We start from the raw sequence: 25048 nt of genomic DNA on the forward strand, positions 1-25048 counted from the left end.
CGGTGGCATTGTCTCTGATTTCCAAGGTAACTGCTTTTTTTGCTCTTCTGAGCAGACATACCTGCATGGGGGGGTTGGGGGGGGGGGGATGGCTTTTCCCCCGCTCCCTGGAAGGATGGTAAAGTGATATACTGGGGAAGAGAGGAGCTTCCATAACTTCGCTAACTGAGGCAGGCGATTTAGAAATAAGACACTTCTCACGGCCAACATGACAGTGGATTTGGAGCGTTCAGAAAACACCAGGCCAAAATACTGGAGACATCTTGATCTTTTAAGACAGCTTTTTCAGTACTTTAAGTGAAAAGGGGGGAGGGGGGGGTGAGCGAGGAAAGAAAAAGAGAGAGAGAGAAAAGCTGCAAGGAAAATAATACAAAGCCGGCACAATTGGCATCCAGACAGTAAAGAAACAAAGTTTTTGAGGTTAAGAGAAGGAAAGACAAAGCTGTTATGTACCCGAGGGATGCAATTTTAGTGGGAATGGAAGATTTGAGTGGGAAAGGAGGAGCGCTTGCCTCTGGGCTCTCTCTCTTCCAGCAGTTGGGCTGCTGGCATCTCAATTTGAATTGCTGGGTGAGTAGCACTTGCTGCGTGCGCGCTTTCCGTCTTGACCATTGAACTTCTTATGTGACTCCGCTCCCTCTCTCCCTCTCTCTCTCTCCCTTTCGTCGTGTGCAGAATAACAAGAAAAAAAACCAAAAAAAAAAGTGGGGGAGAACCAAGCGAGCATCCCTGGCTGCGACCTTTGTTAGCTGTGCTGTTGTTATTTATTTATTTTATGGTAATCACTGTTTTTAGGAGGGGGAAGTATGACTTTTCGATGGCGCTTCAATTTTCCAGCGGTCGCGGGAAGCGAGTGGGGTTTTGTCTCGGCACAATGGTGCAGCGGGGCAGAGTTGTTGTACTCCTCCTCTTTTCTCCTTCCTCCGCCCGATTTCTTTTTTTCTTTTCTTTTCTTTTTTTTTTTTTTTTTTTTCTTTTTTTGCTCTGGTTTTTTGGACAGGGGGAAGAAATCCTCTCACGCTTGCAGGGTGGGATCAGGGTGTGTGCGGAGGGGGGGCTCAGCCCCATGTGTGTCAGGTTTCGGGTTCTGATTTATAGATGGGGAACAATGGTTAACAGCGAGGGCGAAGGGAGCGCGTGTATCATCTGTGTGTTCCACACACAGTGATACAGCCACGCAGGGAACATGACATCACTCTCTTTCTTTTCTCTTTTTCCTTTGGGGCGGAGGGGGCCACTTCAAAGCTTTCTTCAGTTCAGTGTGATATTTCCTTAACTCTGAAACCATGAAGGTAAAATTGTTTTAGGAGAAAAAGTTGATTTGTGGCTGGGCACATGTTGTACAGCAAAGGGTCTTTGGGACGGATGTGGTCTCACTTCTGCCATAAACAAAATGAGATTGTTTTCGTTTCTTTGGGGGAAATTAATGAAAATTGTATATAGTAATTTTTAATCAAGTGGTTTGATCCTGTGCTTGGTTGACACTCTGTTCCATTTTCTGAATTCTTCATGAAGCTCAGCTGTAAAGTGAAAGATGAAAATTTCAGGGATGCTGCATAAAGGTGATTTCATTCAATGACAAAGAATATGACAAATATTACTGAATTTTGATAAATCTGAGTTAATGTGTGTCCTGACACGGTGCTCCCGTGTTTATTACCAGAAGTCCGACAGACTTTTTTATTTTCATCCTAATTACAGGAAGTAACCCAACCAGCTCTGCCTGTACTGACACACCGAGCACAGAGATAGGCTGAAGAATCTCTGAGAGCAACTCGCTCAAACTGGAGGTTCTGTGGGAGCCTTCAGCTTTCTGCTGTTGGCTTTTCCAGCCATGCCAGGCTTGTTTATCGGGTCCCTCGATCCAGGAGCATTTCCGTGCTACCTTTCCTAGGAAGTTGAGCTGATTTATTTGCCTTTTCTTGTATAAAGTCTAGAGGTGATAAAATCCTCTAGAGATTTATAACAATCAAAATCTGAACTGACAGTTATTGAGATGTTTCTTTCTCTATACGTGCTGCTGAGGATGCAGCCTAACAAGAGTGGGGACGAGACCCTGTAAGCATCTCTCTACCTACACAGGAATTCTTTTTCCTGAGGTGTAGGGTAGTGGAAGGCCTCCGGGCACAGCATGCACCTGTCTCTTCCCTTCCGAAACATGGGCAAGGTGTGTCAATTCTGATGCATGTTCAATATCATATTTTCAGAGAACTTTTGAATTTATTCAAGAAATAATTTATCTGGACTCAACTACTCTCCACTCGGTAGTTCTGTGGTGGATGAGTGATGTTTTGAGCACATTTAAAAACAAAACCGATTTTAGAGCTTTGTCATTTCTAAAGTATTTAATATATATTTACTACCTATGTTGCGTTGTGGCATTGAACACCTTCTGCTACCATTTGTGAGTGCTGCATTTTTAAAGGCTGCACTGAATACTTGTCCATCTATCTCAAGGCATGTATTTGCGTGTTAGTTTTTTAATAATGCTGCTCTTGCTGAAATAACCCAGTGCTGGTGGGGATAGGCATGCATTGCAATTCTTCTTCATTTCTTGCAGTTTTTTTACAGCCTCACATTCAAGTTCTTGCTGGAGACAGAAATCAGAGATACCCTAATGAAATCAGGGGGCTCGCTCTTCTGCAGTACCACGGCTGTGTGGTGCTGAAATTTGTGATTTACATGCAAGAAGCAAAGCTGTTCATAACATGGCATTTTACAGACTGCTAGGTAGCAAGTAAAATTGCATTAATAGCTACCCATACAAAGCGCATTAAAAATGAGGTCTCTGAGGGCAATTATGCAATCAGTCTTTAGCTTAAGTTCCTTTTTCCTTCATCCTACCTTTTCTGAATCTCGGTGTGTGCACTGTTGTTCAGCATCTCTCCCCCAGTATTGTTCAGGACCATCACCTGAGCACCTGTTCAGCTTCCATCAGTCGCTCTGCTTCATGTTTCTGTTGACACATTTTAGTGTTACTGCTTCGGGAAAGAGTGTTTTTTTGGCTTTAATCAGGTATATGCCACCACTCTGCTCCTTGCCTTGTTAGACATAAAGGACTGCTTACTTGCTAGAAAAGAGATAATATCTCTTTTCTAAAAGAGTAATTAACTACACTTTACTTAATTACAAAGAAATCACAGGATGTTTGTCTAATGGTGAAAAGGAGTGCCGTATCCCCTTGCACAATGAAGAACTTACCCTCTGCCCCTTGGTGCCAGGAACACAAAGTCCCAGCGCTGCCCACCCTCACATAGCAGTTCACCTGTTGATCTCATCAGCTGTAATGCTGAGCTGCTGGGACGCTGCCCAGTGGTGTGCAGCCGCCATGCGTGGGGTACAGCTGGGAAGCATGAGCACGCACCCAAAGCCAGGATGGATGCAGCATCCCCTATATCAATAAAGCAATGATGGAATGATTGGATTAAAATTGGCCATAAATGTAATTAGAAGTGATACTGTGGGATGTCAGAATGTATAGCTGTGTCTAAATAGGTGGGTGTATAAATCTGGGGCTGACCTGCTGTCCCATAACATTGTGTGGTCCAAGGATGCAGTGTTACACTTTTATTGAAACCCTGTTTAATTTTCTTAAAAAAATAAGAATTCTTTTTTAAAAGTTTTTTTTCTTTTTTCTTTTTTTTTTTTTTTAAAAAAAAAGGGAAAAATAATCCTCTAAAATACAGTGGCAGTAAGATTACAGCCCACACCGGCTTTGCAAGAAAAGTGTGAGAGCACTTAATAACACTGTTTTACTGCTAATGTTTTTAATTCTCCTGCTTGGGAACTACCAGGAGGTAATTAGAAAGCTAAACCCCTGTTCTTTCTTTTTACGCTAGAGGATTTGGCATATGCTAATTGTCACCAGATCATTTCACATAATTGCCTTTTTGCAAAATTAAGTGGAAATTTCCTGAACATCTCCAAGGTTTCCCCCCTTCCCCTCTGAGCATCCGCTCTGGGCTGGGAAGGACACGGGGAACGGCTGGCGCAGAGGCTCGGTGCCTCACTGTGCGGGGGGCACATAGGAAGAACAGAGGGAAAATGCAAACGCTGCGTTCCTTGAACGGAACTGCTGGATGCGCTTTTGGGATCGCCAGGAGAGCAGCTCTGGGGGAAGCTGACGGCTCTTTTGGAGCAGGTAGGCTCTTGCTGTGCTTGGGAAGGGGAGGGGAGATATCCAACGCTGCTCCCAACTTCTCTGCTTTTTTCTGAAGGGGATGGTTGGAAGGTGTTTTTTTGTCAGCCTCTGTCTAGGGGGGGGGTATTGTCCCAGCACATGGTTGTCAGTGCTCCTGTCATCATTTGTGTGAAAGAAGAAAATGAGCCTTTCTTAGGAGGGTGAGATGTGATTATCAATGGGGGCCTTGTCTCCCATTACAATAGGCAGTTAGCTTAGGGCAGGACCTTAGGCAGAAATCAGCTACATTAAACTGTGAAAGGGCTCAGGCCACTGTACCAGCCACAATGGGGCAAGGGGAAGTAGTTTTCAGGAGAAAATGCTTAGTCAGGTGTGAAAACATCCTTACAAATTAAACGGAGCAGGGTAAAATCAAATCTTTATTTTTTCAGGGAATGCTTCCTCACTGGCAGCAGATTTTTGTATTGGTGACTCAGTCCCTATCCCTTCCCATCTAGTGGTGGGTCTGGTTGGTTTTAGCCTTTCTGTGACCCCAAATGATTGCACTGAAGTCCGCTGTGTTGGAGCTCCCAGCTGGAGTTCAGGGTGCCTCTGTTGGTCTGGGTGCTCTCCCTTGGGTGCTTGTCACTCTGGCAAGAAATGGAAGAATATTTTATTTGCAACAATATCTTGGAGTTTACTGCTTCTTGCTGCTTATGTTTCTGATACTTATAGATTCTGGGGGGAGGAAAGTTCATTTCAAGGCAGATCCAGTAAGAAACCAACCTATAGGGAAAAAAAGACAATCTCTTGCAAGCATCCTTGGAGCTGCAGTGCAAGAGCAGCTCAGGAACATCTGTTAACATTTCCCTGCCCATAGCATAACTGCAATAGCACCATCTGGAAAATACAGGGAGACAAGTTATAAACCTATTTTTAATGTGAGCCAGTACTGAATGGGACCCTTTGCCTAGCCCAGGGAACAACTCCGGGAGCGCTGCTAATTCACGACCACCTCCGACCTTCTGTATCCACCCCGGAGGAGGGGGAAAGGCTGACAAACCCTCTTCTGTGCTGCTTTTGTTTTATTGTATTAGGCTCATAAAGGCACTCTCAGGGTTCATCTTTCTCCAGCGGAAAGGGAAAGCTGGGGGTGGGGGGGGTGGAGTGGGAAAGAGGAGGATGCAGCAAAAAAAAAAAGACAGGCGGAGCTCTAGCTCCATTTGTTTTCAGTGGATGGTGATTAATAGGTCTGAAGGTGGATGGCAAGCTTGGGGTCCTGTGTGGCGGGGAAGGAGAGGGGGCCTGGGGCACTGGTGCTCATCCATCTCCCCTCGCCATGGTCCCACTTGCAGGGGATGCTCATGGGAGGCTGCCCACCCCCTGCTCAGCGTGCTGGGTGCAGGGTCTTGGGGCATACTTCGGAGGTGGCCCATGACCCTACTTTCCTCCAGGGCAGGAACTTCCCCCTGCCCTGAGCAGTGGGGATGGAGCAGAGAGTCAGTGCTGTAGCGTCTGGCTGCCTTGCTGCTGTGGTGTGGTGGTGCTTTGCTTGGAGACGGGATGCTTTTTGCAGATTTTAGTAATGTTACCTCTATGAGGACAGAGCTTCTGGCAACCTTGGCATGTTCTCTTGAGTTAATACCATGTTTTATTATTGAGACCAAATAAACTACGAATTTGCAAACAAAAACTGCAGTTACAAACTCTTCCTATTTAAAGGTGGTTTTCTCTTTGTGTGCCCAACAATGCAATGTTTCATCTTGTTCAAGTCTTACATTGCTTTCAGAGACTTAGGAACTATTGATTTATACAGCATGTATTAACTTCTTCAATAAATGGGGAGTATTCATCAGTGGGGTGTATTAAATTGGGCTGTATACACATAGAAGCATCTTTCATCCTGTTAATGAAATGTCCTTACCATGCAACAAAGACTAATACACAGCAATTTATACACACAATCCCCTGCAGTTTAAATCTGAAGTTCTGTTTTTTGTTTTTTGCTTTTTTTTTCTCTTAGAGGCTCGTATCAGACTTAGGCTAAATGGATCTCAGAATCCCTCTCTAGCATATAGCAGTCCAAAATTTGTTGAATTTGTTGCCTTTTGTTTTTTTCTTTTTCATTCCACAGCTCAATTGTTTAAAATCATCCGTGTTTAAGCGCTCCCAGAAGCATTTCAGATTCATATATAGAGATTTAGTAGTTGGGTCCCTATGGGGACAATTTCCTCTGGTTTGCTTCAGGCAGGGGTTATCAAGAAAAGCAAACTTCTGTCGGGTTTTTTTTTTGCAGTTCTTTACCATGCCCTCTAACCCAGCACATGAGACCCCAGCTTTCAGTGCAGACAAGTGATTTACCAGCACATGACTTGGTGCTTTGTAGAAGCTGAGATTTCTCTCCAGAAATCTCCACTTACTTTTGTCCTATTATCACATGCACTGATGTTAATCTGTGTGTGCCCATGCAGCTCTGCTTTCCCTTTCTGACATAGCCATAAATGGAGTTCTTCAAGTTGCCAGAGATATTCCGGCATCTCACAATGGCTTTTAGCTTAAAACTGGCCTTCCTGCAGTACTCACAAATGTGTCTTGGAGAAAGGCCTTTTGCAGGGGGCTGGGTGGCTGAGGTCACCTATTAGGTGTCTCTGATTGACTTCCCTGGTTTACCTTTCATTGCCAGTGGATGGGGTTAGGACCACACTTGTTTCTCTGGCTGAGCTCCCATTGACTTCAAAGGAAGATGCATATGCAGGATTAATCCTGCTCTTTCCCAGCTAGTCCTTTCTTTTTCTCTTTTCCAAGGAAGTTCAGTTAACTTCAGGAGTTCTGCTTTTAAAGAGCAGCTCATTTAGCATACTGTGCATGATTAGCTTAGCTTGCAAATTGCGTGTGCTATTCTGAGCAGAGTGAAGGTCCCTTTTCCCAGTGTGTAATAAACTCTGCAAAACGGAGTGCAATCCAAGCCAAGGGGAGCAACACAGCTGCTGACTGATTTTTGAGCATAGAGATCCCAGTACATTCTCCCCACACCTCTGCCCCAGAATCATCAGAGCTGCAAGGAAGTATCCTGCCCTTATACCTAACACCTTTATATTAATCATCTGACTTCAGGGCAGTCATCCAAGAAAAGTGACTTACATGGGGAAAACTTTGCAGACAACTCTAAGCTGTTGGTTTTTTGTTATTGTTTTTCCCCTTTCCATTTCTTTCTTTCTTTTTTTTTTTTTTAATGTGTAAAAGTTTATGTAAAACACATAATGATGTAAAAGCCACACCATTTTGGCAAGATATGGCAGGGGTCTTGGTTTATCGGAGCAATGGGAAGTGATTTCCCACAATATACATGCAGTCCTTTATAGTATATATATATATATATATGTGCGTGTGTATGTATGTATGTGTATATATATAGGTGTGCAAGTCTACTGTTCTCCTCAAGCATTGTTTCTTGGCTTAAGTCTAATCCTCCTTGGGATGATTCTTCTGTCCTTGTGTTTTTAACTAATCAGTTCTAGCTTCTGAGGAGAAGCTCTCAGTGGAAGACATTACTGTGCTGTTTTACCGCCCATCAGGAGCTGGATGAGATTTTTAGCAGTGATGTGCGGATGCAATTGAGAGAGCAGAGAGCTCCAGCAGCCAACAGTCGTGCTTTGGCCACCAAAGAACAATCTGTGGCCAGCAGAAATCCCTCTCATTGAGAACACTGCTTTCTGAAAACTAAATTTCAGCTAGCCATTTGGCCATGCACAGTGCTATGCTGTTAGTGTGAACACTTGCTAAATTCTTTGGTACTTTCAAAGTGTTGAGGGTTGGCTCACTTGGAAGAGAACAGATTTTTGGCCAGAGCACATCTGGGGCTAAGTCAACATGGCTTCTCTGATGATGAGGCTGGCTCTGTGCAGCCATGAGTTGCCCATGGCTCTGTAGCCTCCGTCAACCCAACACAGAGCCTGCTGGGCCCAGCGTGCCATGATTCATGTGGGCTTTTCTGTGCCACAGAGCTGAACCATTCTCTGCAAGGGCTGCAGAAAAGTAAACCCTGCTGTCATTTCTCAAATAGCTGAATCATTTCTGAAAGGCTTCTATAAGAAGTAGAGAGGATCGGAGCTGAGCCAGCTCTCGCTGCATGAACCCTGGTACTGGGGTGCTGGGCTGGCAGCAGTGGGCCCCGGATGGCAGCGGTGCTGTCGGGGCTGCCCTGCACTCGCTGCTCTGTTTTAATGCGATTCCTTTTACTTGATGTTAATGCAAGTTGTTCCTTACTTAAAGTAATAAAAGGAAATGAAGACACATTCTAAAATGAAACCTGACTCTAATCCATTCATCATCTAATACCAGCCTCTTTATCTTTGCTGGTACCTAATCTGGTTAAATGTCCCTGTTGTAGGATTTTAGTGAAAATCCTCTATGGGGAATAGGGTTTTTTGCAATTGGATTACTCGCAGTAAATGGTCCAGCAGTTCGCTTGTTTCAGCTTAATTTTTTCTTTGTGATCTTGTAAGGGTAAGTTACAGTTCAGCCTGTCTTTTCCTTTCATTCATTGACTCACACTTCTTTTTTATTGTTGTGAAGAAAAAGATATGTATATTACCTCCCTTCCTCTCCCCCCCCCCCCCCCCCCCCAAAAGGGAATGGTAAAAGAAAAACCTCCTGATGTCTATGTGATTCTTCCCCCTACAAGAGTTTCAATTTCAATGGCTTTATCTGTGTTTTTGCCATTATTTATATAGATGAATATTTTAGCTGCCTAATTCATCAGTATCCAGTTTCCATTTATTAGCACTCTCTGATGAATTGATAATTAATCAGCTCCTCTAAAATATATATATATAAAATATGCAGGTGATTGCTTGTCAGATTAATGCTTGCTGATGAAGGGAATACTCTAGCACTACAAAGGCTTTTTATCTGGAGTATTTGCAATGAGCAGTAAAATGCAGAACTGAAAGTGAGGACAGGAAGGGGAAAGGAAAAGACCTGCAGGTCAGTGAGCATTTGGGTCTCTTGCTAATTAAATGGGGAACTCTGTCAGCCCCTCGCTGAGGAGTCTGCCTGCATCTTCGAGGTGAAGCACAAGATTATCAAATAGAAAGGACAAATTTTAAAGAATTGCTGTTGCTCCGTACAGGAGCACGACAGGTCAAAGAGATGAAAGAAACTCAAGAGCAGGGAAAGTGTGTGAGCAGATTTTAAGCAATAGGGTGGGAAAACTGCAAGGTTGGCACCAAGAAGGGATCTGGAAGAGCGTGGAGCTCACAGGAATCCTAGGTGCTCTGTTTGCTGCATGTTGTGCCTCGTGCTGCAGTGGGGAGTGTGCAGCCTTCCTCTAATGCCATTGACCTTTTTTCTCTTGACAGTCTAACAAAGTGCCAGTTGTGCAGCACCCGCACCATGTACACCCTCTTACGCCGCTTATCACATACAGCAATGAGCACTTCACACCAGGAAACCCTCCTCCACACTTACCAGCCGACGTAGATCCAAAAACAGGTAGGTGGGAAATAGTTTTGGGTTTTGAGAGAGTGTGGGTGGATCTCTCCATTCTTTATATTTTGGGGAAGGATTTCCCATGCTGGAGCACAAGTAAAATGTCAAATGCATGTGAGAATCTGGACAAAGTAGTTTATTTTGAAGCTAATTAGGTCTCAGAAGGAAACCTACTGAGTGAATTTTCATAAAGCTTCTGCAAAGTGACACCAGACTTGCATGTGTGGGGTCGTTTGCAGGTGTGTTTCTGTGCAAGCATGATACCCCATCTAGTAGTCGAATCTGCTAACTGCTTGGTTTGCATGTACGACCCAGAGAGTTAAACATGTACGTTCTGTGATCTGCACTTACAAAATTGCAGCTGGAATTTTAAAGGTGGTGGGTCATGACCAGTTTCAAAATGAATCTCTTTTAATTCCCCAAATCCCATTGTTTCTGTGTCAGGAGTTCAGCCATTTTTCTCCTATAATGTTGAATTTTCATCCACTCTAACTACTTAACTCGAGCTATCTTCTTGCAACTCTTTTCCCCAATGTAAGTCTACCCAACTCTCAGTTCAGCCTGAAGGGCAGTCTTCGTGAATATAGAGCAATGTGTAAAACCCTGACTAGATTTTTTGGTGTTACAGAATGGAATTTACATGTTATTCTAGCTTTTAAAGAGTCCCTGTTTAACCCGAAGGCGCAGAGAAGTCAAACAGTGTCAATCTTCATTCTTTAGGCTGCACTGAGCTCCTAGTGATGGTGGTTTTGTTTTCATTAATCCAGGTGCCAGCTAGTTAATTGGACAGAGTATCTGAAACTGAATCCATGTTCAGAGTTTGTCAAAAGAACTGCTCTGCGTTGTCCTAACTTATGCAGATAATTTATTTAAGCTCCAGCCCTTGAATGAGGCAGTGCATTAGCTGTTTTTCACTCCATACACCTCAGTGGGGGCCCCTCTTAATTGTCCTTAATACTAACTTCACGTGGCTTAAAAGGAATCCATCTTGCCATCATTGGGTATTGCAAGTGAATAGCATAGTCAACCTCTCATTTAAATTATGGTAGTACAGGGAATAGCTTTTAAATGGTTATCGTAAAACATATGATTAACGTCTGTAGACTGTTTGCTTTTCTTCAGTGAACATTCTTTCAAGTGTGCAAATAGCTCACCGGATTGTTAAAGCCCAGTTAATCTGTTTGGTTTTTGTAATGGAGAAAAAGCAGTGTCTGCATGAAAATGTCACACAAGGAGATTTAATTTAGAGATTAAAAGCTTCCCGAGTGACTTAAAAAATAGTTTTAACCATTATTGTGGTATTCCCTCCTTTTAACATCCTTCATTTTAATTCTGCTTTAGCTATGTAATTGTGCTCTGACTTGCTATTTGAAAGACTCAGTCCTGTAGCCTTTGCTCCTCCCCCGAGTAATTCCTACTTGCTTCCGAGGCAAGGACCCGAACATTTGAGCTTCCACCTGGATCTGGTTTCTGCTCCCTGAGTGGGAGCTGCATCAGTTTCAGATAGGATTGATGGGCCCCCTGTCCTACCCTCTGTCCCCTGTTTTACCAAGCACTTCCAGGCTCTGTCATTGCTTTTATTTTTCTGCTCTTCCATTAGGTTATGCAGAAGTTTAGGAACGCAAAACCAAGTGTCTTTCTTGCACCTCAAAAGCAAACACCATTTGTAATTATAACAACTTCGTAGCTTTTTTTGGAGGTTGCTTTGGAATACTGCCATGCTATTGAGTATGCAGTTGAAGTGTGGGTAGAACCTGTGCTCTTTTGGAGAGTCTGAGAGTGAAAAAAACACAAATTTGATAGTTCTGTTGAGCACTGAAGACAGCACCTTGCACAGCATCTCACCAGAACAGTAGCTGAGGCTTCTTAACTTCAATAACAAAATAATTATCTTTGAGGAGATGACATAGAGAACTGCATCAGTTTTTCTGGTTGAAAATCATTTACCAAGATGCCAAGAGACCATTTATAAGACTGTGAAACAACCTTTAAAAACTCAAAGCAAAGTCATGAGTATTGCAGCGAGAAAGAACAGATAGCTTAAACAGATTGTTGAGTGAGAACTATTGGTGATGGGCGGATGGCTGGACTGGGTGATCTTGTGTGTCTTTTCCAATCTTGGTGATTCTATGATTCTATGATAACAATGTAGAAGCATTTTACCTTATGTTTACTTACTCCAGAGTCTCATCACTAACCTCCCTTTATGTTTCTTTTCCACAGGAATTCCAAGACCTCCACATCCTCCAGACATATCTCCTTATTATCCCCTATCACCAGGCACTGTAGGACAAATCCCCCATCCGCTAGGATGGTTAGTACCACAGTAAGGAGTTCCATTTTTTTAATTTCCATTTTCTTTTTGATGTGTAAAATTCATGTTAAAAAATGTGTGCGGGCGTGCCTGTGTGTATATATTGAGATAAGTCTGTTTGCCAACTGCCACTTTATTGAGTGATTATCAATTTACCCATCTCATAAAAATTAATTAAAACTTGCACCAAGTCATGTGGTCTTAAACAAACACAGGCAGCTGAGTGCAGCTTTGCATGTTGTCTCAACTGACCGATGGCTCGTGAAGCACGCATTTTTAAGCTGTTCTGCAGAAATGCTCTTTTCTTATTAGTACCTTTACGCTGCGCCATATTCGTTTGTTTAACACACCCTCATGTTTGGTTTTCTGGGAGCTCACAGTGAATCTAATGGACTTCTTAAATTTTTTTTTAACGGGGCCATCCTCATTATAAATGTTAAAGTTTATATTTCTTTGGCTTTCCCTGTCAAAGCCCCATTTGATTTCCTTGTGAAACAGTAGAGCTTTACATCAACTGGTGAACAGCATTCCTGGCTGAGACAGGGTTGAACAGTTGGCATCTAAGGAATGGAATTTTCTTGCAAGCAAGCAAGAGGAATTAGCTTACTTTAAAACTGGAAAAAAAAAAAAAAAAAAAAAGCCATGGAAAGTAGTCGATGGGTTTTTGGCTTGTTTTGGTGTTTTGGTGTGTTGTTTTTTTTGTTTGCTTGTTTGTTTGTTTTGATTTCCCAACTCTCTGTATTCTACTTGCACAGCCCTGTTGAGTATAAGGCTGCCTCCAATAATCAAGCCTATTTTTTTATTTTATTTTAATTTTGCCACCTCTGCAATGGGTTTGTGATACATATAAACACTTCCTAGGCCTTATGCACAATAAATTTTATTTTAATTCTCATAAAATGCACTTGTACTGCTGCATACAATGGTTCTCTGTATTAGAGATCAAGGTTATTACCTTATTTTTCTCACGTAGCCAACCTAATCAGGGAGATCATATTTCTTTAGAAATTGCTTGCTCAAAGTTAGAAATTGCTTGTTCCTGCTTGAGGTTGTTTGGACTTCTGTGCTAAAATACCTGTCTGTGAGTTTGCCTTCCCTAAGGCAACAGGATTCACACCCATGGGAGAACTGGGATGAGTGGAGGTTGCACATGCACCTGGGCCTCTAGGGGCACTGATACCCGGCTTGCTGGAGCTCAGGCCTCAGCAGTCCACTTGTGGTCTCTCTGCAAGTCTTCCTTTGTGATAATGCCACTTGCAGAGGCTGGAGGCCCTCCCTCACTGAGGGGGAAGCACATCCACCAGCTCTCTGCAGAAGGCTGGGTTTCTCCAGAAGAGCAGAGCATGAGCAGAACAAAAACCCGGAGTGTTGCTCTCCCTGAAATTATAAATTCCTCCTTGTTTGTGGTGATTTACCATTTGTGTAGGACACCTTGCGCCCATGTCAGCTTCTTTTTTTTCTTCCTTCCTGATTACAAGGCCAGACTGAATTAAAACCAGCTCAGATTCAGAGCTGTGTTGCAACTGCTTAGCTCAAGTTTGCAAAGCAGAAGCCTCAGCATTCAGTGTACTCAATAAATGCTGAGTCAGTAATTTTAGAGATGACAGAAAGTAGGAAGGAATTATTCATTGTTGTTGACCTGTGCCTTATTGCACATCCTTGTCTCAGAGAGTTTTACGTGTGCGGACACAGGTTTGTTCTTCTTGAACCTCATGTTGTAGTGCCAAACCCACATAAATGTTGCCACACATGCCAATTTCATCAGGCAGGTGATAATGGTAATCTTTGTCACAGGAAGTCTAGGTCATTACCACTGGTTTATAACAAGCCAACACCCATAGTGTGTTTGTCTACCCACAGCTCTCAGCCAAATGGCTTATGTTGAGGGATGATACCATCTCATCACACTTGCTCTAGGAGAGTAGTATGGCCAATTTTGGAGAAGTAAAACAAGGTTTTTATTTCCCCTCTCATTTCCACTCATGGTTCACCGTTAACTTCCCAACCCATCTATCCTCAACTTGCATGGATGTCTCTAGCATAGTAGCCCCCCAGAACGCAGCCTGCCCATTCAGATGACATAGTTGAAGGACAGATAAAAAGAACTAGCCAACACAGACAAATCTCAGTCAGAAAAAGTTGTGTGTCTTTCATGAGGATGCTGTTTTGCATGTTGCTGTATTTTTTAATTATTGTAATGAGGTGTGATTGTCTATTGGTTACCCACAATACTTCTTGGGGACTCTCCCCCGGTAACTCTTGTCAACACTTGTTAATCTGACAAAAGGCTACAAATTAAGCTCTGTTAATTTAATGTTTTCTCACCGAGATCTAAATACCGAAAGAGGCCCAAAGCGCAACTGAAGTCCTTTGATTCACTGTACTTTATTTTGGTATAAATTTACATTCATTATTGTTTTCCTTTGGATGTGTAGCCCTCAATTAGTGTGATGGCTCCATTAAAGCAAGCGAGACTTCGCCTTTAATTATTACAACAAAACACCTAGTTTCAGCTTGGGGAGAGGGTCTCTATTGACATAAGCAGAGGTTATAAAATTTAATTAGCCATTCCTATCAGATTTATGGCATTCAAATTGTTCTGTGTTTCTTTCCTTTGATCCTTGCTGTACAATCCCCAAGATTTTTGTTCTGATCAAATGAGAATAAAGCTTACTGCGCAGAGAGAAGTTTTTTGTTGTTTTTGGTTTTTTTTTTAAAACCTTTTTTTCTTCCTCTCATTCTCTCTTTCCCTTCCTTTTGCCAGGCAAGGTCAGCCAGTGTACCCAATCACGACAGGGGGTTTCCGCCACCCTTACCCAACAGCTCTGACCGTCAATGCTTCCATGTCAAGGTGAGTTCAAATACTGAGGTCCTGAGTTGAGAGCAAGCATAGCTCCTCCTGCTACCTTCTCTAAAGGAGAGCATTTCATCTAGGAAACATATTCCTGAAAGCACATTAGTTAAACTTTTGTTTATTGGAAGGAGGAGAGCATGGGCAGCATCTTCAAATTTCATGGGAACAGGGTGTTTTAGTGCTCTCATTGGGCTTTGAGAATTTGTTTTTGAGAGAGAGGAATGAAGCAGTGGAAAGTCATCTTTAAAAGCCAACTAAATGAAAAAGCTGAGAAAAAGTGATTTTTAAAAAGCAAGGAGGAGAAGTCGTGACACTATTGCTTTCTCAGTGGCCATCAACCCAGAACAGCACCCTGTGTGCAAGAAGGGAGGCTGTGGAGAGGGGGGCTGCTCTGCAAACAGGGTTAGGAGGAAGGTTATTGAGCTGTGTTTTCCCTACCAAATCTCCAAACACTGACAGTCAACATAAAAGGGCCTGCCTGACCCTCTAAAGCTTTAGAAGTATATGTTTCTCCCCCTCCCTACCTCCAATTAATTCCATCTAATTTTCCAGGGGCTGCTAGTTTTATTTACAAACTGGTTGGCAGCACTATGTTTAAGTAATCACTAATTGCTCCTAATGATAGTTTTATTTTCTGTTCATCTGATTTTCAGTCTGGTTAATTAAATCGGTGGAGGTTTAGACTTTCCTGATGGGCTGAAACAGCTAATCCATTTTGATGATGACACATAATTAAATTAGCATGCATTACATAGCAAGGTTCCACGTCCCTTCCCTTCTCTGTCCCTTCCTCTCCATCTCTCCAGCCTAATATGTGAAGGCTGGCATATAGAGGATTTAAGGAGGAGAAGATTAGGGTATGAGGGAGAAAAGCACACCTTCTTAAGCAGTGGAAACCTTTAAGTAAAGCTCTGAGTGATCGAAAGGGGAAATACTGTGCTGTGTGCTTTAGATAAGTGGAGTAAATGCAAAAATTCAGATTTGTTCACATTGCTCCTGCAAGTAGAAAAAGACAACTAGGAAAAAAAAAAAAAAAAAGAAATAAAAATTAATGGACCCAGAGGAGAGAGAAAAATTCCTGTGTTGGAAAGAGTACTGCAAATTTAAACAATAATTCCTTCCCTTTGTTTAATCTTTTTTAATATCTATAAAAGACTTGCAGGCAAGGTGTGAGGCAAAGTAGAGCTTGATTTTAGTTTAATTATTATTAGAGAGGCTAGTCACTTGGGGGAGGGGGAAGCTGTGGGAGGGGGCAGGCTATATTCCCAAGATAGGCTTTATGAAAGGTATCTAGTTAAAAAGAGTACACAGCAAATTAAATACATTATTGTGGTAATGGGACGACAGAAGTAGAGGTCTATTATACTTATGGCAGTTATAGGAAATGTAGGCTCCTTGCCCTGTTCTAGCACATCCTTTGATATTCATTCCATTCAGCAGCAGGGCCAGGACTTCTCAGAATTAAGTGATGGGTCATTATACTTTAAACACCATGGAGAAGCCTAGATTGGCAATTAAACAGCACTTGCTGACACTCGCTTGTGCCACCCTGTGACCCCCTTTAGATTGAGTTGTTGGAGCTCGGGGCCCTCAGCCTGCTAAATTGGTAGCAGGCACTTCTCCTGACGAGGGCTGGCTCTGAAATCTGCCGGCTTCAAAGGGAGCAAGATCATGTATAAACCATAATGTGGGTGCACCGTGGCTCAAAAAATAAGGCAGGAATAGATGAAATGTTACAAGTGCAAGGGGAAAATGAGAGAATAATGACAAATCTAATGCAACTCAAAGCAGAATTGTTGCACAGAAAAATGCATCCCACTGCTTGTGCATAAAATCAAGGCAGGCAGATGACATCCAGTTAACAGAAACATGTCAACAGTGAAGTAAAGTGAGAGTGAGTAAGAGAGAAGCCCCTGAGACAGCCAGGAACAAAAAATTAGTTGTCCTTAACAAGTTAAGACTCATCATTATATTCTGGCTTGGAGCCATAAAAGGAGACGGTGGTGTATAATGAGCTGCTTAGAATTTTTAGGGTGTTTATTGCAATTCATGGAATACTTGTCTAGAGAAAAAAAATACAGGGGGATGTCTTAGGCAAAGGTGAGGGGTGTGTGTATGCACACAGCCTTTCCTTTTGTCTCTTGACATGTGCCCATACGCACAGATGCTCAGGCACACACACACAGGATGATGAATAGATTTAAGATGTTTATCCTTTGTTTCAGCCCAGAAACTTCTCTCTTGGTTTCCCCTAGATGGGAACACCCTCTGGGCAGACCATGCTCTCATACATGTTTCCCCACGCCTGCTGTATCAGCTGGAGCACCTGTGCTGGGCAGTGGGACAGTCCTTGCCCTGAGTCACTGGCTTGGCTGAGCAATGGGGCCGGTGTGCCCTGGCTGCTCCTGCCTACCCACAGACCTGCCCTCTGGCAGAGCCTAAGTGTGTGATGAGAGAGCAGACCCCAGCCTCACTACTCTATTCTCAGAGACCTTATCCATGGCTTTCCTGAGCCTTTCTTTCAAAGGGATTCCCTTATTTGCCTATGTTATGATGTAGACCTTTGGAGCATATAATGCTTCCTAGCCCGGAATATTCCCAAAGCTAAGTAATTACAGTTCGTTAGTTAGTGTGCTTATGAATAGTTTATAAAAGGTTAATGGGTGACTAATAGTGATTTTAATAAATGATTTAAACTATTAAGGTAGTGTCTTCAGGTTGCTTTAACCACTTACAACTCTTTTCTCCTCTTGTAACAATATCCCACTCACTTCTTATGCATTCAACATGCTTATAACATCTTCTGATCCTTCATTACCCCTCCGTAATATGCCCATAATGCAAATTGAGGCAGGGTTAACTGACTGATGGGCAAACAGTGGACCTATTGTGAAAAAACAGCTGATGTGGGGGGAAATCAGGAAATAATTGAACAGAATTATGCTAGACAAACGCTGCACAGCAGTTAAGTGGTGGCAGTGGAAAATACCTGTTGTAATTGAAATTTCAGAGGAAACTGACTTTTGCTGAATGCAATTACTGAAGTTGGAGTGCAGCCAGGAACTTAAAAATTAACACTTTGCCCCTTTCTTATTTCTGTGTGACTGGAAGTCTACATGGAAATCAGTAGGCACTTGGATTTTGAGTCTAATTCCCTGCTCACTGAAGTCCATGGGGTGGTGTGATTCACTTTGGGTTTTGGAGCACATTTGTACAGCCCCATACCTTGAAAGGAGTGTCCAGGTCCGACAGGAAGCATTGTGTCAGGACAGAAGCATTTTCAGTGTGCAATAATAAATGGTCACTGGTGATGAACACAACACTGCCTTTGTGGAAAAACTGCTATCCTAGAATGACTGCTGAGCTCTAGCTGCCTGCTCAGGATGGTGGCCATGTCTCTGAAGTGTAGAGTTCACTGGGTGCAGTCTCAGCCTGGCAGAGGACAGGGGAGGTTTTATCATTTTGTTCAACAGAATTTGTGTGCATAGGAGACTCCCCCTTTGCTGCTCTTCCTCGCCAGCTAGTCACTGTTCCAACCAGCACTCTTTTTTTCTAAATGACAAGTGGGAAATCATTATTATTTGGGGAAAAGTTACAATTTAAGCTGATTTTCTTCACCCTCCTCAATTTTTGATTAGCTGGAGGTACTTAAGTCTTCACTGAAAATAAACCAATAGAATAAACTCATCTATTTTGTTGAATTACCTTCCTTTGAAGATCCTGATGATACAACAACCCAACATGTAGGCAGTGCTCATTTTTTCAGTGTTTTTTAATTTTTTATCAGATCTACATTCAGGAATCAAGTCCATGACCCAGTTATCACAGCTGCTTCCTGGGGACTCATTCAGAACTTAACAGCTACCACTTTTTGTCTCCACTAACTCCACTAGGAATTGGCCTTTAGTGACACTTCATAGCCCTTCCACAGCAGTGAGTCTGACCCTGTTCAGGCCCGCTCTTATACCCTTCTGTCCATGTGCTATCACTGAGAGCAGAAGAAAGCAGTATAAAGGTCCACTTTTTGTCATGATGATGGTGGGGCAGTGCCATGGCAGAAGACCTGTCCATTGGCCTCTTTGCAGGTTCAACTTTCCCTTCTGTTATAACCTGCCATGTGCCAGTGCATTTCCCCAGACTTTAAATTCTACCTCAGTTACTTCTTTCAGGGAGCAGCAAAAGCATTTTGACAATCTACTTGGAGACTTGTGTCCATGTGTCTTGAGCAAAAGTAGAAACACAAAGAGGAATGACCGTTTTGCTAGCATTCTCTTCCTCCACTGCCATCACACTCTTCTCCTTTCCTTTTCTCCATGTCTTTGTTTGTAGGAGCTGCAATTCTCTGTAGTCTGAACAATTTCACATTCTCCCTGTCACTCCCCGCTCTTCCCACCACTGCCTTCAAAGATAAAATTCTTCTGTCTAACGATCTTGAGTACTACCAGCTGGTAGAAAAAGATGCATAGAGCTCACAGTAGACAATACCTCTTGTTTATGACAGTACTTCTGTGTCATCTTCTGAATATAGAGAATGTCTAGGCAAGTTTATGGATTTCAAGCCCAGTAATGAAATTTCTAAGAGAGAAGAAAATATAAAGAAAACCCAGTATATTTCTGATAATTGTACACAGTCTGTTTAATCATAGTATATCAACTTTATCATAAACCCTGTTAGGTAGGAAAAAATTATGTGTCAGCGATGGACGAAATAATGTCATTGAACATTCTATATTTTCAGGGTACTTTATTTGGACCAGGACAGGTCAAAATCTGAGATACGTCTAGGAATTTACAATGAAAAAGAACTTCCAGTTTGCCAGATCCGTTTAGCCATAAAATTTTTGTGAGAAGATATTTTTAAGTAAAAATTTTAGGTTAGATCCCAACCTCTAGAGGCCTGTTGACTTCAGTGGGTGTTTTTGATGGCAGAAGCTCAGTTGTACTGTACTGTCCTTATTCACTGCAAAGCCTTTATGAGATAATCAAGGAATGATAACTTAGTAATGCTTTTGAGAAAATTATTAATTTCAGTTAAAAATTAGAAAATCTGAGTGGTAGTGGTATGTTTCTGCTGTGGCCTCATTCTAGCAATTAGTATTGTGCAGAAGGGATGCCATCCCTCTCTATCCAGTTTCAGGACTGGAATGTATCCATATATTTGACCACAAAGCTGACAATATTTTTTCTCCTTAGAGAGACTGTCATTTTACTTGAATTTAAGCCTTACTGGGTTACCTTAACACATCAAAACTGACTTAATTCTATAGTCTTCCAGCCTTCTGTTATAGCACTGTGTCTCAAAGATTTATTAGACACAAATAAATATTTTCTTTTGCTCCATCAACAAAATGTACTTAATGAGGCTTCTATAAGGATTATCAAAAATGCATCTAGATTGTGTTGGCATTAATATTTTATTTTGCTGTCAATATGCAACAAAAGATGTCATCCCAAATTCACAACATGATTCAGAACTACAAAAATTGATTCCTTGGTTGCCACTGATCTTTTCTTAGTAAAGAAACGGACTGGTGGATTTTTTGCAGGTAGCTGAAATTCCACTTTCATCCAAGTTCATCCAGTTGAATTTGCCTTTTGTTAAAGATGTTAAAAATCATGATGTCTCATGTCAGTAATGATAATGAAGGGGAAGCTTGGCTTTAATGACATTAGAAGAGTCATTATGTTTAATTTATTGCTAATTAATGCTGCCAGCTTTCATATGCTTTGTCTAGCTGTCATGTGCTTGTTATATGCCTTTTTTTTTTTTTTTAATGTGTGTACACATCCCTCCCCATTCATTCATTTTTATTCTGACGATTTACACAGCTTTCTCTCCTCTAGGTTTCCTCCACACATGGTCCCGCCACACCATAGTTTACATACAACTGGAATTCCTCATCCGGCCATAGTCACACCAACAGTCAAACAAGAATCTTCCCAGAGTGACGTCGGCTCACTCCATAGCTCGTAAGTTTTTGCTTCATTGTGTTGTTTTCTTCACCTACAAAGTACCTTTACATGTGTAGCTTTAAAAACCCTTGGGCTTGTGGGAATGTTTTTGCTGTAAAATATTCTTTTGCTTTTCCCCTTTTTGTTTTGTCTGATTGAGTTGAATGGAGTTTAACTATCCAAGTACATGGAAATAACGCTTTCAGACTTTCTGTGACAATTAGGTATGAATTTCTTCCCATTTTTAACAAGAAAATGGATTTTTTATTTTAATTAAAAATTAAGCTTTTGGACAGTTTTCCTGTCATTCAGTGCCTACTTTGAAGCCATGAGATACCAGATACACAACAGGAGAAGATAAATTTGAGCATGAGCAGCTTACAGATAGGTGCAGAGAGAGCTGATAGCGGGTTTAGGTTCGAACCAAGAGAGCAGTTCCCTATCTCTGTCCCTTGTATGTGTGTAACTTCTTGCCTTTCATTTCATTAGTGTACCAGAGAGACAGCATTTCTGTTCCCACTGACATTGGGATGTAATAATTTCCTCTGCCATCATGCTCACAAGCCCTCCCTGTGAACTAAGAACCCATTTTCTGGGCTTGGGTGTCCATTTCTCTCTGAGGTTATTCTAGGGGCTGAGGCTATACTTGGTGATATTACATAAACATGAGACAGGGTTTTTTTATAATGCTGTTAAAACTGTTCTAATGCAGCAGCCGGGGCAAGGACTCTAGAGAACCTTCTGTTCCTTTTTCTAGAGACTAATTTCTGAGGATTAATGTTAAGGGATTGAGGGGATTAATTTAATAAATTCACAAGAGTTCTCACTGTGAGGTTTTTGTCTGTTGTATCTTTACCCTTCAGAAAACATCAGGACTCCAAAAAAGAAGAAGAGAAAAAGAAGCCACACATAAAGAAACCTCTTAATGCATTTATGTTGTATATGAAGGAAATGAGAGCAAAAGTTGTAGCAGAATGCACATTGAAAGAGAGTGCAGCCATCAACCAAATCCTCGGTCGAAGGGTAGGTGACAGGAGAGAACCACAAGCAGGGGCTGACCTTGGTAAGAGTCAGACTACTTGCTGAAAAAAGGAGTTGTGACTTGAATTCATGCGTTTTCCTCCAGTTTCCATACTGGATAGGGAAGTATTCTATGTTTGTATAATTCAACTAAATCAAAGGCCTTGTGTTTTTTTGTTTGGTTTGGGGTTTTTTTGCTGACATTTCTGCTGGTGGGGTCACATATGTGGGGAGAGTTAATTAACAGCACTATTATTTCAGTGTTATTTCCTTGATTGGCATATGGAAAAATCTCACATTTCTTATTTTGTCTTAGAAATGGTCAGAAAAGCAAATGAGGAGGGAGGAGGCCTTTGGGAAGTATGGTCCAAGTATTGGGAGGCGTGTGATCTGGAAGAGGGGAGATGTTAATAGGGGTGGGAGGGGGAGAACTGCTGTAAATCTGTGACTAACACAGAAGATGTGCTTCAGCTTCTGGATCCTCTCCTCTGGTTTTGTTTAGTTTTCTTAATTCTCTCTCATCAGGAAAACGAAGGGGCTGAGCAAACATAAACTATTAGTTTTGACTCAGCTGAGTTAGCTGGAGTTGCAATCTGGCATTATAAATAAAATATGAATGTTTCTGTGCCAGATCATCTGTTTTTATCAAGTTTTTTATGAAAACCATCTTTAGCTGTGTTTATATATAAATAATCTACTCTGCTGTTAGCACGCTTTAAAAAAACACCTGTGTTTTCTCATTTCTCTCTTTTCTTCACTTTAGTGGCATGCGTTATCCAGAGAAGAACAAGCAAAGTACTATGAACTGGCAAGAAAGGAACGACAGCTTCATATGCAGCTGTACCCGGGCTGGTCCGCACGGGATAACTATGTAGGTTCCTATGTAGGTGGAAATTTTTTTAGTAGTAGAGCTTGTAGAAATGTATATGTGACCTGCTGAACTACGACCACACATTGCACACAAGCACTACTTGGAAAGCGTGCCTCAGGATCCCAATCTGGTAACAACAACGAACGCTTCCCTCTGTGATACTAAAACTATTGGGGATAATTCACAGCCCTCCACTTGGAAGAGGCTTCCTGGCTGGGACTAGTAAAAGGTTAGAATTGGGGCATGGCAGTAGAGATCTGTGAAGAAACTCTTGCCTTCACTTTTACCAGCATCTGGAGATGCTATTGGCTTGCCGTTCATTTTAAATTTTATCTTACTTATATATATATACATATAATTAAATTCCCCTAGTATGGCTCCTCTTCTTCCTACCAAAACTATGAATAATCAGTGTCTTGTGCTTATCTGTGTGAGAGTATAGTGGAAAGTGGAAGAATGACTTATCCTAGCTTCAGAGAAGGACTGGCAAAACCAAAAGCGTGACTTGTTTGAAAGTCTTACTCTCAAGTGGGGTTAAATGAATTATTCCACACTCTACTGTTGTGTATTCCGATTATGTTCTGCTTTTTCATGGCCGTGTTATTATTTTTTCCCCTCATCAGTTTTTGAAGAGTATTTTGGAGTTTGTTATCTGTTCATGGAGTGTTATTAAGCTTGAATCCCCTCTCCGCCTTCCAGAAAGCCTGTTTGTAGCTAAAAGCGATAGAATTTTTTGTTAAAAATGTAAGGTCAGTTGTTGTGACTTACTAGGAGTATATAGCCCCTTCTTCCATGAACTATAAGTTATGCATCTGGTACTAAGTTCTTACAAGCCTAAATCCATAAATTTTTGGCAGATTTATAGATTGGATTATAGGATTATAATGGCATCTTGATTATTAAAATTAAAATATAAACCACCTAAAACTTTCAAGGTATCTGGTTTTAAAATAAACCTTGCTCCCAACCTTCCAAGTAGACTTCCATGCAAGTTTGGGGATTAGCATGTGTAAGATTAATGTTAGTTATGTGTAGTGATAGTGATAGATGCTTTTTTTTTTGTTGAAGTCTGTCTCTTGCATCATTGCCATCATTTCTGCCTAGTTTGCCATTAATACCGTGTTTTGCCTCAGTCATGTAATGTGTGTACTTTGTGTTTGGCAATGCTTCCCTCGTAAAGCATTTGTGCTTCCACATGTATGGGTGAAAAAATGAGGTCACAGTGTGCAGCACAGCCTAGAGCAGCAGCAGCTCTCTACACTCTCCCACTGTTTCAGCAGTAGACACATGCTCACTTATTTAGCTACATTTACTTATGGGCAGTTTTTGAAATCCTTATGTTCTTTCTTGATCATCTTTTCTTTCTGTTGGACTCTCCCTTACTCTTTCCTTTGTTCGTTGCTGAAGGTGTAGCCCTGTGTGCTCCTCAGAGGCAGAGGAAATCTCTTTAAGCTGCACGAGGCACTGCTCCTGCTAACAACATTCTCCCTTTCTTTTCAGCATAGTCTGGCCTGAGTCTGTCAGGCTGTAGGCTTGAGGTAGTTCCTCAGCACTGCACAGTATTGTCATCTTGGGTGTTCAAAAGCGAGTGTAGGCTCAGCTGAGGCTTTGGGAATGCTCGCTTTGCGCAGTGACTGTGCCACCAATGGATGGGCACGTACAAAGCCTACAGCATTTAGGACCTTTACTTTTGTCCTCACCATGTGAGCAATGAGAAACCCTTTCTTCTTCAGCTAAAAAGGACAGGATGAGAAAGCTGGCGGTTTCCCAGCGGCTTGATGCTGTACCCCCAAGTGACCTTCAGGGGGAACTTTCCTGCTTGAGGAGAGCACGAGAGCTTTGCATCACACAATTGAATCATTGGCAGGATTTATTTATTTTTCCTTTTTTAGGGTCTCAAGTCCTTCCCTTATCTAGAGCAGGAGCATGTTTAGGGTGCTTGAGACAGTTAAATCATTAGGCATTTTCACATCAGGCACAAGGATGGGGCCAGATGTAGCCCAAGTCTTCAGAAACAGCAGCGGTACGTGCCAGAAACACAGCTTTCAACTGCTCTTAAATAAGAGAAGAGGATTCAGCGAATCCCCTGTGGCTTGCTGGTGTCACAAGACACATTCGCTCTTTCTGCGATCTAATATAAGATGTTAAGTGGTGCTGAGTGCTGGACTCAGAAATATGTAAGGGTCTAGTCACCTCGCCTGCTGGTTGTCTAGAAAATTAGTACCAAAGAACTCTGCAGTCCTGTCAAAACCTATGTTGGTTTGACTCTGTAGAGAAAGCTGCCAAAATGTTTAGCAAGTACGTACATCCACATTTACTTGAAGCCTTGGGATTTGTATAGGATGATGATGAAAATGTTGCAGACTGTTCCTGTCTTAGGAGGACAATCTGAGGCAAAGACAAAACCATCTTCTGCTGAGTACTTGA

General features: G+C 42.0%; 1 protein-coding gene across 50 annotated transcripts in view; it reads left to right on the forward strand.

The window, feature by feature from the left end:
* The window catches only part of TCF7L2 (transcription factor 7 like 2), a 171197-nt gene that overhangs the window by 133910 nt on the left and 12239 nt on the right, over positions 1-25048 (forward strand). For 17 of the 50 annotated variants that reach the window (XM_085554734.1, XM_015867305.2, XM_015867294.2 and 14 more), the window contains 6 exons: positions 9481-9613; positions 11834-11936; positions 14689-14775; positions 20608-20748; positions 21594-21753; positions 22514-22621. In XM_085554734.1, the coding sequence (XP_085410860.1) occupies positions 9481-9613; positions 11834-11936; positions 14689-14775; positions 20608-20748; positions 21594-21753; positions 22514-22621 (732 nt within the window). Of the gene's footprint in view, positions 27-79; positions 571-3955; positions 4142-9480; positions 9614-11833; positions 11937-14688; positions 14776-20607; positions 20749-21593; positions 21754-22513; positions 22622-25048 lie in introns of those variants that run through there. The other 33 variants (XM_015867308.2, XM_015867296.2, XM_015867300.2 and 30 more) reach the window with 9 other exon arrangements.

The sequence above is a fragment of the Coturnix japonica genome, chromosome 8, assembly GCF_054131305.1.
Source record: "Coturnix japonica strain WE chromosome 8, WE-NBRP24, whole genome shotgun sequence".
Classification (NCBI taxonomy): domain Eukaryota; kingdom Metazoa; phylum Chordata; class Aves; order Galliformes; family Phasianidae; genus Coturnix; species Coturnix japonica.